General features: G+C 37.3%; 1 protein-coding gene across 1 annotated transcript in view; it reads left to right on the top strand.

Moving 5' to 3' along the window:
- ME1 (malic enzyme 1) overlaps positions 1 to 15,222 on the top strand; it is a 182,494-nt gene that overhangs the window by 143,852 nt on the left and 23,420 nt on the right. The window contains exons 8-9 of the mRNA XM_052645595.1: positions 7,252 to 7,349; positions 9,083 to 9,196. Coding sequence (XP_052501555.1) covers positions 7,252 to 7,349; positions 9,083 to 9,196 — 212 coding nt within the window. The remainder of the gene's footprint in view (positions 1 to 7,251; positions 7,350 to 9,082; positions 9,197 to 15,222) is intronic.

Genomic DNA, 15,222 nt, shown 5'->3' with positions numbered 1-15,222 from the left:
TTTTAACCTCATGTTTTTACCATTTTGCCCACAAATGTAGTACTTTCCTCACTGTGGGCATAGAAATTGCATTCTAGTGCCAATGAAAATAGTTATGTAACTATTACAGCCTTACCATGTAAATAAATGCTTTTAACTATACCCTTGGGGGGACTTTTTTCTTAACAGATGTGTTATTGAAATGTATTAGCTTTTTATGAAAAGTATTTGATTTTTTAAAAATACTTAAATTCTAGTATATTAGTGATCTAAGATAATGTTAAATGATAAAGATTTTGGTTCAACTGTTATTTAGACCTTCATGCATTCTAGTTGTAAATTATTACCAACTAGAAAAAATGTGCAAATTAAATCTATTAAGGACTGGATATTTAATAATATAATCTGGAAACCATCAGATTTCAGCAAATTCAGATCAAAAGAATGAAGTTTCATCCTCTGGTCATTTAAAATCATCTACAAAAAAGAGATTTTTTTTCTTCCCATAATACCCTCTCTGGAATGGCTATGTTCTGACTTGACATTTCTAAATATTTTGCATAGAAATTTTTGTGATGATAAACTAGTTTGATTACTAGTGATGACTGGTGATAAACTAGTTAGGATAAAGTAGTTAGGATTTTTTTTAAATAAGGTAATCTTGTACCAAATACAGTGTAAAGATCAAAGATAGATATGGTAGAACATTCTGCAAAGAAGGAGTACCACTGGCCTGAAAACATGTTTTAATGTTTAACCACACTAGGTTTTAAAAAGCGTATTAGACGGCAAATGAGATACTCATTTTCTCTGTCATGGTGGCAAAGATTTTTCTTGTAATCCCAGCTGTTAATGATGCTTTAAAAAATGAACACTCTTGTACATCGATGGTGAGAATATAAATTGGTACAACTCTTGAGGAGTCGATATGTGTCAAAAACCTTAGTCATAGGCAGATCTTTGATCCAGGATTTCTATTTTTAGAAATTTATCCTCAGTAAATGAAGGTGTGTGAAACAAATGTACAAAGATTTTTAGCTTATATATTTGTTTATTTTAAAAATTGAGATATGGTTGACATATAACATTGTATTAGTTTTAGATAAACAACATAATGGTGTGACGTGTATTTATTGGTAAATGATTACTGCAATAAGTTAACTTAACATCTATCACATATAGTTACAAAGTCTTTCTTTATTGTGATCAGGACTTTTAAGATCTGCTCAACTTTCGATGTACAGTAGAATGTTATTAACTTGGTCATTATGAGGTGTTATCCCCAGAACTTATTTGTCTTATAACTGGAAGTTTGTGCCTTTTTGACTTCCGTCACACTTTTTTGCACAACCCCCACCAATCTGTTTTCATATCTATGAGTTTGGTTTTTGTTTTAGATTCCACATGTAAATGAGATCATACAGTGTTAGTCTTTCTCTGTTTGACTTATTTCATTTAGTATAATGCCCTCAAGGTCCATCCTTATTGACGCAAATGATAAGAGTTTCTTTCTTTTTTTTTTAGTGGTTCAATAATATTCATGTATGTATTCATATACATATTCATATATGTATCTACTTCAAATTTTCTTTATCAGTTCATTTGTCAGTGGACACTTGGGTTGTTTCCATGTTTTGGCAATTGTAAATAATGCTGTCATGAACATATATGAGCCACCCAGGTGGCACTAGGGGTAAAGAATTCGCCTACCAGTGCAGGAAACATAAGAGACCTGGGCTCAATCCCTGGGTTGGGAAGATCCCCTGGAGGAGGGCATGGCAACCCACTCCAGTATTTTTTGCCTGGAGCATCCCATGGACAGAGGAGCCTGGTAGGCTACAGTCCATAGGGTCACAAAGAGTCAGACACGACTGAAGTGACTTAGCACAAACATAGGAGGGCATATATTTTTTCAAGACGGTGATTTCATTTCCTGTAGCTAAATACCCAGGAGTGGAATTACTGGGTCATATGGTAATTGTTCTAGTTTTAATTTTTTGAGGAACCTCCATACTGTTTTCCATAATGACTGCAACAGTTTTCATTCCCATCAACAGTACACCAGCATTCTCTTTTCCCCACATCCCTGCCAACACTTGTTATTTTTTTTCTTTTTTTAAATACTGGAAATTAAGTTTATTCAGGAATAGAAGAGGAATTGCAATTTGGGAAACACATGCTGTAGCAAACTACAGGCAGGTCCCATGTCTGTTTGATAACAGCCGTTCAATCAGGTATGATGTGATAGCTTATTTTGGTTTTGACTGGCATTTCCCTGATGGTTAGTGATGTTGAAAACTTATTTCATGTACCTATTGGCCATTTGTATGTCTGCTTTGGAAAAATGTCTATTTAGGTAAAGATATTTGTTGCACTGTTGTATTTATGGTGAAAATCATAAACCTTTTAAATATCAAAAAATACAGATTTGGTTAACTAATCGTCACACGTTCATACTATGCAATATTTTAACTATGCAAAATAATATTTTAAAATATATTATTGATGTAAGATACAAAATATTTTGTGATAAAAAGTATATTAAAATAATAAGCATGGCACAAAATATTTTTTATAAATTAAAATTTTCTTGAATTTCCATATATCAGGTATAGAAAAAATTTGTGAGACTGTACATCAGAATGTTGAAAGTTATCATACCTAGACAATGGGATTATAGGTGACTTATTTATTATTAAGGTTAGCTAAAAAGTTCACTTGGATTTTTCTGTAAGATATTTGGTTTTGGTAACCCAATATTATTTTCTGTAAGATATTTGGTTTTGGTAACCCAATATTATTTATTATCTGTGCCAGTATCAACTTTCTGCCAGTATTCTTTAAGTAGAAGAAGAGGAAACATCCATTGACTCTTCTTTTCCATATGGTGCCCCTGTGCTCTTTTCCCTGGTAGCTTGCAGTAATGACTGATTTCTTACAGTCTGGGCACTCTCTAGAGATTAAACTTCTAGTTGCTTTCTAAACTTCCAGTATGTTGGGGGAGCCATTAGGAGAGGAAAATAGATCTGGGTTCAAGCTACTTCTTAACAAATTTTGGGGCAGCTTCCTGTGTGTAGTCTTTCTTTTTCTCCCCTCTTCCAGAAGTACTTGGTGCCTCCTACACCCAGGCCTTTTGAGAGTTTTGCTGTGTCCGTCTGCTTCTTAGCAGCCCTCATGACTGGCCAAGAATTCACCGTTCTCTACTAATTCAGTTACCATCTGCCCTTTGGGCTTCTGGCTGCTGAAATTGTCTTTGTTCTTTCTGTTATTTTCGTAGAGCTTGTTGATGGGAAGGAAAGTTAAAGTATGTGTTCAGTCCCTGACTTTGCACAATTAGCCCTGCCTCCCTGTCTCTGCACTTGCTTTTCCTGCACAGTGTGTCCTCCTGCCCAGGGTCCTGTACCTCTCTCATTCATCCTTCACTTCTGTGCCCAGGCGGTAGGTACACTAAACCTGATATCCCTGCCTGTAAAGTCGTATCCGACTCTCTGCGACCCCATGGACTGTAGCCTACCAGGATCCTCTATCCATGGGATTTCCCAGGCAAGAGTACTGGAGTGGGTTGCCATTTCCTTCTCCAGGGGCTCTTTCCCAGCCAGGGATCGAACCCAGGTCTCCAGCATTGCAGGCAGATGCTTTACGCCTGAGCCAGGGAAGCCCACTAAACATCCTGCTTAGAGTAATTTACTCTTCCTCCTCCACCTTCTAGTTCTCATACTTCACCTGATCTATGTATTTAGGAAAGCATATGAGCATTATAATGATTTGATTACACCTAATCCTTCTCTGGACTTCCCCGGTGGCTCAATGGTAAAGAATCCACCTGCCAATGCAGGAGACGTAGGTTTGATCCCTGGGTTGGGAAGACCCCCTGGAGAAGGAAGTGGCAACCCACTCCAGTAACCTTGCCTGGGAAATCCTATGGGCAGAGGAACCTGGCAGGCTACAGTCTGTGCGGTCACAAGAAGAGTCAGCTATAACTTAGCGACTAAATGAAAACAACAACAAAGTCTTCTCTACTAGTTTTATATAGTGATTCTAATCAAATTAACAAACAAATTGCATGAATAGAAGTAATTCTTCTTTTCATAAAAGGTAAGACTGATGTTTAATAACCACAGGAGGACAGCATAACTGGTGACTTCTTTTCACGTTAACGTTGAATACAAATATGAATAGAAGTTTTTATACTTTTAAGGTTGACTTTCTTTAGTATCTTGCTAACAGTGTTAATATTACGTACTCTTTAAAAGCGATAGTACAAAAAATAAACTTTAACCTGTCTGATTTACTAAAAGTTTATTTTTCAAGCTCAAAGCAAAAATTATTTTGAACAGTTTATTGTGGAGACTCACATTTTTATGTAACAACAGCTTACCACATTTACTCCCTTGATTGCAGTGAAGTTTAAGTCAAAATAGCACTAGGAGGTAGGACCAAGTTATGTATAAGAATCATGTTCAAGTTCATCTTTTGGTAGTACTAAAAATATCTTTCTAGTTTTGTTAATTTTGTAAAGAGAAGCTTAGATGTTTCATTATGTCCTCAGGAAATATAGATATACTTGTAAATATAAGGCTCTGATATCCAGTATAGATAGAGACTTATTTTGCCTTATTTGGGGTAATGTAGTTGAACTTAAAACACTTTGATCTTTACTACAGAATGATGTAGCATGACCATATAAAAATAAGTCACACATTCTAGCTAGTATCTTTTGGAATATTTTATTCTATCTATCCTCAAATGCCCAGTTCTATTTAAAAAATCAAAGCAAGAATACAAATACATTGATTGATTGCTGATGTTACATCAACTTTTGAGTGTTCAGTTGGTTGAAACTTTTGGTGGTGGCAGAATTTGTAGAACCCCCTAAAGTTTTATAATGTCAGAGATGGAAGGGAGCTTAGAGTCCCTCAAATTCAAACTTCTGGCCAATGTAGAGACAGCATGAAATGCTGTTTGTGAGTAAGTGTTCATCTAGTGACTGGAGAGTTACACCTCTTTTGTTAAAATTCTCTTTTCACCTGTTTAACAGCTCTAGTGAATCTTTTATAAAATAAAAAGACAATTTGTGCCACGTGGCATCTGGGATCCTAGTTGCCCATCAGGGATAGGACACGCACCCCTGCAGTGGAAGCACAGAGCCCTGACCGCTGGGGCCACTGGCCCGCCAGGGAAGCCCCAGATCTGCCTTGATGTGTGAGACAAAGATCATTCTTAATCCTGCCATGGTGTCTGTCCCACATAGATCAGTATTCCTTTTACTCAGGCTTTCTTTCTAAATAATATATTGAAGAGTGGCTTTTATGTAATGTGTGACTTTCCCAATTCATAATTTGTTGCATGGTAGCGCAGAATTGCAAGCCTTTAATTTCTTTGTTCCTAAATAAAAAACATGCAAAAGACACACAGGTCTTCAGTAACTATCACTTATAGTGATCTTATTTGTAACTACCAAATTCTGTAAGAAAGAAACAACCAAAAGATTGAAAAGAACGCATCTGCTGGTGGTGAAATGCTGAGTGCCTCTTTGGGAGCTGGCATGCATGACACTGCCTCATTGTGTCATTCATCAAATCTGTTCCAGTCTGATTCTCGTTGTTGGTGTTCTTAACCCAGTGAGGGAGTTTAAAGTTTCACTGGGCTTCACTACCCTTCTGAGTGATCTAGGAATCATAGGTAGGGTGTTACTTTAGAGGAGCAAATTGTAGACACAGCTGGGAAGTACTGCAGGAAACTGCAGAGTTTTATTTCAGATGTGAACCATAAAGAAACTGCGCCACGTAATTATGTTCAAAGCAAAAGAAACACTCTGTGATCTGTGAAAGTTTAAATGGCAAAGTAATAAAATTAGAGCTGGTGAAGTTTCTACTACCATGAGGCATGATGAGGAAAGGTCAGTTTTTATCCTAAATAAACTTTGTGTTAATTTTGTCTAGTATCTTTGAGATTCACCAATGATTTATCATAAATAGGCTGATCAAAGACTGTGCTGACCTCAGATTTTCATTGCTATTAAGTGTTAGTTTTTCCAGTTGAAAATCAAAACATATAAATTTTCTAATGGCATCCAGTGTTTTTTATCTCATACATTGAATGATTTTATAGCTAAGGAAACTGATGGACACAGTGATTTTTCTAAATTCATTCACCTAGTAAACAGGTTGAGCTGGAAATCTACCGGAGAATCCAAACCCCGTGTTCTTTTTAATTAATTAATGTAATTAATTATTAATTATTTTTAAGTTGAAGTATAGTTGATTCACAGCATTGTGTTACCTGCTGCTGTACAGCAAGGTGATTCAGTTCTATGTATATTGACGTATACATATTCTCTTTTTAAATTTCTTTTTCATTATAGCTTATCATAGGATACTGAATTTAGTTCTCTGGGCTGTGCAGTGGGACCTTGTTTTCCCCTTCTGTACAGAAAGATGGCATCTGCTAACCCTAACCTCCTGCTCCACCCCTGCCCTGACTGTTTGCCAGGCTGCTCTCTGTGTCTGTGCGTCTGTTGCTGTTTCATTGATAGGTTCGTTTGCGTCATGTTTTAGATTCCACATGGGAGTGATGTCATGTGGTGTTTGTCTTTCTCTTTCTGACTTACTTCACTTAGTATGATGATCTCTGGCTGCATCCATGTTGCTGCAGATGGCGTTGTCTTGTTCTTTTACATACACGTGTGCACACACATGTGCACGTGGGCACACACACACACCATATCTTCTGTATCGATTTATTTGTTGATGAACATTTAGGTTGCTTCCATGTTTTGGCTGTTGTCAGTAGTGATGCTAGAAGCATAGAGGTGTATGTATCTTTTTGAATTATAGTTTTGTCTGGATATATGCCCAGGAGTGGGCTCGCTGGATCATATGGTAATTCTGTTTTTTAGTTTTCTGTTTTCTACAGTGGCAATGCCAACTTAACTTTCCTACCAACAGTGTAGAGGGGGTTCCCTTTTTTCAACATCCTCTGCAGCGTTTCAGACCCCAGGTTCTTAGTCATCACATCACCAAATTCAGTCATAGAACCTTTTTTGGAAAGTTTTCAACTGTAGTAAGTTGCTGTCTTAAAAGACTGATGTCAGTAGCTTGAGGATTTCACATCAGATGCAAGCATGGGTTCAGACAACTGCAGGTTCCCTTTCTGAGTCAGTTAACCTGTTGTGTGATGATTTCAAGAAGTGAATATCGATTTGAGGCTTGGGATTCAGGGCACTGCAGTGCCTGTGTGAGGATCACTCAGGCTGTCTCTTACTTGTTGCAGGAACAGCATCTGTTGCAGTTGCCGGCATCCTTGCAGCCCTTCGAATAACCAAGAACAAGCTGTCTGATCAAACATTTCTATTCCAAGGAGCTGGAGAGGTACCTGCCTTATGGAGTGCTTATGTTCTCCTAAACTAGTGAATATAGCATTCATTCTAGTAACTCATGAATTTAAAGTCTGAAGTAGTTCATGAAATTTTTAGTTTATTGAAATTACAGGTTTTATTGAAAGGTTCTGTAAGTTTTGAGGCTTATTAATTTTTCACAGGAGACTTCAGAGGCATAGAGGTATTTTTTGCAGCTATCAGTTTGTAAAATTGTCAGATGTTTCCATGGGGTTTTGTTAGGCATATTTAAGGTGCCATGCATGAACAAAAAGTGTTTCCAGTGTATGATTAATTATGTGTAGAAACCTTTAAGCTATTATAGCCAGTGCTAGCTTTTAGTATCCTCCAGTGTCACATACCAAAATTTTCCTAATTTGACTCACAATTCAGTATGCACATATATAACTATATACAGGATTTTTAAGAGGAAATATTTTCAATCTGAGATTCATCATGCAGTATAACAATTCACATGTGAAAGAAGTAAAACATTTTAAATTGTTGGAAGGAGATGGCAGCAATGCAAAATAATGCTATATCCATTTAAAAAGCCTTAGATTTTATAATTTAATATGACTATGAATAAATGTATTCCATTGGTAGAAACTATGTATACTATGTTGGGTTTGATTTTACTTGTTCTTAAAGCAAAATATGTGAAGCTAAAATTTGCATGCCAAGTTATAAACGTGAATGTATTCAGAGTGTAAATCTCAAATTTATTTTCACATCAAAATGAAAGCCAAGGTTAAATTACAGCTCATTAAGGTTTGAGGTTTTTGGGTTTTTTTTTAATTTTCGTGAATTTTTACATGCTGTACTTAATTTTAGTAAACTTCTTTACATTTCCGAAGGGTTTTTGTTGAATGCCACAGGCTAGTTCTTGATACTCAGCAGGAAAGAGGCATTCATGGTTGGATGATCCAAAACTGGCCCTTCTTTGTCCCTGAAAAGGTTTTGGAAATTTCACAGATCCTTACCAAATTTATCATATACCAAAAGGAGTTGATTCCTTTAATCTTATAAGAAGTCTCACAGTACTTTCTTTGTCCACATTAAAAGAGTAAATAAATGCTTGAGAACACACATCTTGTGTTCTGTTTTATTGCCTAATTGGTGAAGTTCCCATCCAAATCACCCAGCTTCATTCTTCAAATTCAATTAGCAGAACAATAAGTAATACAGTCCAATAAGCCAGGGTGAGCAGTTCATTCATTATTTTAAATTCAGTATTTTCTTATCAGAGGAAATCTTAATTTTATGAACAGAATTAAAGATACGGAAAACCAAGGATATCACTGGTTTATCTGTGGCTAAATATCAAGCCACATAATAGTGATTCTGTTGTAATAAGAGTAAATAATTGTCATTTAGCATAGTAAACTCCAGGAGTTGGTGAAGGACAGGGAGGCCTGGCGTGCTGCAGCCCATGGGGTCACAAAGAGATGGACACTACTGAGCGACTGAACTGAACTGAAATGTGACAAAAATACTTTGCTCATTAAGATCTGGGTTCTTTTTTATTTCTGTGAGTTGTTACATGCAGTACTTAACTATAGTAAACTTCTTTAAATTGGAGTTTAAAGGAGCTTTGAATGAGTATAGCTCTTTGGATTGGTAGACAGTACCATTTTGTACTTGCCTATTAACAGTGACAAAATGAGGTAAACTGTAACTCTTGATAAGGGATTCTGTAGAACCACTTGACGCGTTTTTGTTTTTCAGGCTGCCTTAGGGATCGCACACCTGATTGTCATGGCCATGGAGAAGGAAGGTTTACCAAAGGAGCCAGCCACACAGAAGATATGGCTGGTTGACTCGAAAGGGTTAATAGTTAAGGTACGAGTTTGTCATTGTTAACCAGGTACAGTATTTTAATCAGTATGCCATTCTGGATTCCCATCTCTAAGACGACGACTGTTTCCATCTACCCCATCCCCAACACTGCGTTAAAAGAGTGGTTAGGGCAGCCTGGCTTGCTGCAGTCCATGGGGTTGCAGAGAGTCGGACGTGGCTGAGTGACTGAACAACAACAATCACACACAAATGACCATGTTACACAGTAATGTGGATATTCTGCTGAGTAAAGGAGACAACTGTGGCTCAGCTTTTGTGTCCATCTGTGATGTGAGGAGACTTCCGACAGCTCCATGGTCTGTCCACGTGAAGTAGCTTCATTTCCAAGTGAGGCAGTTGGAGGCTGATACAGGTGGAACACTTAGGTCCAGCTCCTTGCACTAAGGGCTGTCTGTCAGATTACACACTAACTGGGGAAAAAAAGGGAGGGAAAGAAATGAAATAACTACTGTTTTACATGCCACTTTCTCTCAGCCAGAGTCTTGGAGAGTTTGGATGGTAATTCCTGAGAAGGGCTTTAATAAATGCGCTGGATTCCAAGGTAGCTCAGTGCCCATGCAGGAAACATGGGTGCAGTCTCTGGGTCAGGAAGATCCCCTGGAGTAGGAAATGGCAACCTGCTCCATATTCTTGCCTGGGAAATCCCATGGTCAGAGGAGCCTGGTAGGCTATAGTCTGTGGGATCGCGAAGCGTCGAACATGACTGAGCACGCGTATGGTTCAGTGTTATTGTCCTTGAGGTTGTCTCCCAGCCTTAATAGAGACACTGGCACCCGCTTCATAGGGTTATTGTGAGAACCCAAGTAAGAATACAGTTATGTAGGTTACAGTTACAGTAACTAATGACACAGTTACAAGGTGTTATACTGCACCTGTCATCTGTGCACATCACTCACTCTTCCTTAAACTGCTAGAGAAAATACTTGTAAATCCCGCTTCCACATGAAGGTGAATTAAAAAAAAGAAAAACGGTGATAAGCAGTGTCTCCAGGCACTGAATATAGAAACGTGAATATGTGCAAACTTTCTGGAAAGCTGTTTTATGTGTATCCAGAATCTTTAAAAATGTATGCTTCTGATCCAGCGGTTTCCATTCTATGAATCTTGACCATAGAGATACAAATGTGTCAGTGTATGCATAAGGGTGTTGTCTTAGCATTGTTTATAATTATGAGATGTTTCATTAAACATCATTAATTAAGATAGTGATAGATTGTCGTTCAGTTGCTCAGTCGTGTCCAACTCGTTGCAACCCCAAGGACTGTAGCTGCCAGGCTCCTCTGTCCATGGGATTCTCCAGGAAAGAATACTGGAGTGGGTTGCCATTCCCATCTCCAGGGGATCTTCCTGACTCAGGGATTAAACCCAGGTCTTCTGCATTGCAGGCAGATTCTTTACCTTCTGAGCCATCATGGAAGTCCACAGTGATAGGTTACACTTACCTAAATAAAGGATACTGTAACATGAATTGGGTAGTAGCCACATAGGTGTAATATACAGGCTTAAAGTTATTTTCATGGCTTAGTTGGTAAAGAATCTTCCTGCAATTCAGGAGACCCGGGTTCAATTCCTAGGTCGGGAAGATCCCCTGGAGAAGGAAACAGCAACCCACTCCAGTATTCTTGCCAGGAAAATCCATGGACAGAGGAGCCTGGTGGACAGTCCATGGGGGTTGCAAGAGTCGGACATGACTGAGCAACTAAACCACCCCCACCAAAGTTATTTTAAAAGAACTATAAATAGCATTAAAGGATTCATTATTTAATATTAGGTGAAAATAGGAAAATGTCATATTATATGACATATTACATGATATTTTGCTTTAAAATTTGAGTTGCATATAAAAATCATAGAAAGAAATGGATCAAATACATATTACTTTAAAACTGATTTTAGCGCTTTTCTACATATTCCAAATTCTCCTGAGTACTTATTTTTCTTTAAAGCTAGAAAAATGTTCATTTTTAGAAAGATTTAAGAGAAATTTTGTTTTAAATGAAACAAAAATATGGTTCATAACTTTTTGTAGCAAATCAGTATCTATAAAGCTGTGAAATAAGACTGAAAATACCTTTACAACATCTCCTGAGGACCAAATGATAGTCATTTTATTAACAATAAATGACAGTGTAATTGTTTATAGTATACAGGAAATAGCTTTACATTTCTTGGCTTAAAAATTGCTATTGCTTTAAAAAAATCAGCATAATTGTAACAAACTGTACACTGTGGCCATATGACATATCCTGTCACGAAATAAGAACGTTTGCTGAGTGAAGTCATCTGTGGCTCGGGCTTTGTGCTTATTGTGGGGACACGGTAAGGCCCTTAATCTCAGGAGGCTCCCAGCCTCATGGGAAAAACTCGAACAAGCCAAGAGTTACAACTCCACGTGACAGTGTTATAGAAATATGTGCTTGGTGCCAGGGGTGGACAGGAGATGGTGCTCCCGCCACACCAAAGAGAATCACGGGGAGGCTGAGGATGGTTCCAAAGCAAGGTGTCTCTCCAGCTAAGTTTGAAAAGAAGAGTTAGGAGTTGATCTAGAGTCTCCATGGACACCTTCAGCTTCTTACATGCAAAGCTGAAACAAGGGAGGTTGAATGGCAAACTCACTCTGAGATCCTGGTTGAAGTTACGAATCATGTCTTCCACCTCTCTGCTATCTTCAGAGCCCTGCTAGTGTTGAGAATTGGCAACGAGTATATTATTAATAAATGAACTAATGACTGAGTGCCTTCTGGACAGAATAAGAGCGTTTGCAAAAGAAATTATTTTGAGAAAAATACTTAGGGTTAAGACTGAAAGGAATAGAGTGACAGGTGATGAAGGCTCTTCTAAATCCTGCACTTGAGCAGTTTTCAGGCTCTTGTCGCTGATGGCATCATGGAGGATGGGCTGAAACGAGATGAGGCTGAGGAAAGGAAGTTAGGTACAAATCCGTTGCATTAATACAGATCAAAGGTAGTTGGGGCCTGGAATAAAGCAGTGAGTGAAAGACGTTTGATTCGGTAGGTACGCAGGAAATAGGACTGGCATACTTCGTAACCAGTTAAATACGGAGGGAGGGTCAGAGCAGAGGAAGGAGTCTAGCAGGACGCCTTGGGTGTCTGTGTAAGTGATGTGGCCATTGCTGTTTGTTTGTTTGTTTGTTTAAAAGGAGTAAAGAACAGGCCCATTTAAGGGAAAGATAATGAGATCGGTTTTGGACTTAACAAGGTAAAGGTGTCCTTGGAGACCTCAGATAGAGATGTCCCCTTGGCAGTTGAAGAGACAAGACGGATGCTCAGAAAAAGGATTTGGACTCCCAGAGATGGAGATTTGGGGATAATCCACATATATATAGTGGGAGCCGTGGGGAAAGCTATACATGCTGTGCTGTGCTTCGGGGTGCAATACATTCAAGAATCAAAAAGGTGAAAGCCAACGATTGTGATTTCTAATGACATTTTAAGGAGAGATCTTCCTAAAAATACATACATTCTAGCATCTCAAGTAATTTTAACGTAGACTTACTGAACTGAGGCTCCAAATGGCATGGATTACAATACTAAGAATAACGGATTATAGCCTGACTAGTATTTGGAATAACTGTGAAATTGTTGCCTAGACCTAATTCGTCACTCTTATTTCATGGGTTTTACTTGCCAAAGTAAAGAACTGCGTATATTCTCCTTGCCAAGGTAAATAAAGTTATGTTTAAAAAGACTGTTACATGTTTAATAGTTTTGCACTATTTAATATGAGAAGCATATGAGGCTTCAATTCACCATTGTTTTTTCTTTCATGTTCTTAAACAGTCAAAATTACTATGTTGATTTTTGTGGCAAAACTAGTAAATCTTAGAATAATTACTGAATTAGTATAATCTAGCTCTCAATTTTATATGATCTTTCTGTGCTTGTTATCCTTTATCCTTAGCATTTTTACAACCTCTCTTGAGAGCCAGTTATAATCATTTCATTAATTTCATTAACTTACAATGCAATTATTTATAACATATAAATATCATCTTAATGTGTTAAATAAAAATTTGTATAAGTCAAACTCCTTCAGTTTTTAAAGACATAAAACCAAGAACTAAAAAGTATCACTGTGAAGTTAGTGCATTTATGGAGTTTATCATCATCAGACTAGATAATATTATTCTAACATGTTTTCTGCTTTCATTTTCAGCATGACATCTATGGTATTTTCTGTCTTTTATTTCACATCCGTATATGTTCAATAATATCAGCATTTTAAATAATTCATCAATATCAGTAAGGTTGATTGAAATGAATTATTTGGTCACTGATAATATTCAGATAGTTTTCGTATCTTATAGCAAGAAACAGTTGACATATCTATTTACCCAGCTAATATTAGTATATTTTAATATTAACAAACCAATATTTTCTTTAAAATAAATCATTCCAAAATAAAATTAGATAGAGAATAAATACAGTAAAGAAAGGATAAAGGAGGAGCATTGCCAGCATGACTAGGATTTGTATTTCACAGTGATAATTTGGACCATTTTTTAGGGAGGACAAGAAATCACAAAACCTTTTAAGGGAGGACAAGAAATCTCAAAACAAACCAATCCAGACTTAATTTCTCCCTTAAATAAATACATTTGACTTTCACTAATGAACCAAAGTAGAGCTAAGGCAGAAATCTCAAAAATAAAAAGTGGAGTGTTAATAGATACCATGAAGGATAAGCTTCATCTAACTCAGAATAGGACTATACTATTTTGTTTTTATTTTCTTTTGCTCTAGTTTACATAACTCTATTTTCAATTTTTAAAACAATTTTTTCTTTATAGTTATTTCTTTTAGTTCAATGTTTGGTTCCCATAAGGAAGAGGTAGTGAATAAAAGTATTTTATATGCTATGAGGGTAGTTTTGACAATATAGTTATTTCCTCCCTGAGAGTCTAATTTTTAGGTCTAGAGCTTGAAACTCCATGCTGTTTAGAAAAGTTTTCCTTTTCCTTGTGATCTTCTCGGAATTTTAGCCCTATCTTTCACCACCTTGAATGATGGTTCATATTTTCATACATTGTGGTTTAAAAAAATCTAACTCCTAAGAAACGTTGAAGCTTGGTGGAAAGGATCCGGCTTGCTTTTCTCCCTCCCTCTTCTCCATGTGTTCTAGAGTATGACCAGTGTATATGTATGTATTAAACAGAGCAGAGGGAGAAGATTATATGCATGAGTCTTGCAGACATTCAGAAAATTATGGATTTTTAACAATTATTGATTTTCAACAGTGCACAATTAAATATTTTTAAATTACTCCATTAAGTATTGATGGAGTTACCCACTTAGTATCTTCCCTTATGGTCACCCTGCACCCCTGTTTTATGCTCTAACATGGAATGCTTTTGTCACGTCATTCATCTTCTTTTAATCTGTTCTGAGATGATGAAACCCAGCTCTGAGCTCTTTAGCAAATGCACACACTTACACTGCAACTGGGATATTACTGATAGTGTGCTAGGAAGGTTCTGTCTTCAGATAAAGAGGGGGCCAGATTCAGCTCTGAAAAACTAATGACAACGGTGTCAGGCCAGTAAAATGGGGCAGGTTGTCTAAGCAGGCATGGATTCAAGAGTTCTAGTACCTGGCATAGGAAGGAATACATATTTATCAGTGGCAGTGTGCAATTAACTTTTTATACCTCCTGGGAAATGAAATGCTAACTCAAAATCTGGACAGTGTTTGCTGCCTTCCTCCCCCAGGCCCCACCAGCACATAGGTGCTTTTGAAAAAGATAGTTCTTCAGTCTGGTTGTATCTTCTATACTAAGAATCAGCACAAAACAAGGCGGGTGGGCGGAGACCAAAGAGATACTAATATCTGAAGGAAATTCCTAGATATTCATAGTACATTTGGTATAAGTAGAGACTCCTAAAAAAAAAGAAACACCATAGAATTTGAGGTTCAGGTCAGTTGCTCAGTCGTGTCCGACTCTTTGCGACCATGAATCACAGCACACCAGGCCTCCCTGTCCATCACCAT

Source organism: Budorcas taxicolor, chromosome 9, assembly GCF_023091745.1.
Source record: "Budorcas taxicolor isolate Tak-1 chromosome 9, Takin1.1, whole genome shotgun sequence".
In the NCBI taxonomy this organism is placed as follows: Eukaryota; Metazoa; Chordata; class Mammalia; order Artiodactyla; family Bovidae; genus Budorcas; species Budorcas taxicolor.
The sequence above is the reverse complement of the archived record's forward strand: the minus strand, read 5'-3'. Positions and strand labels throughout refer to the sequence as shown.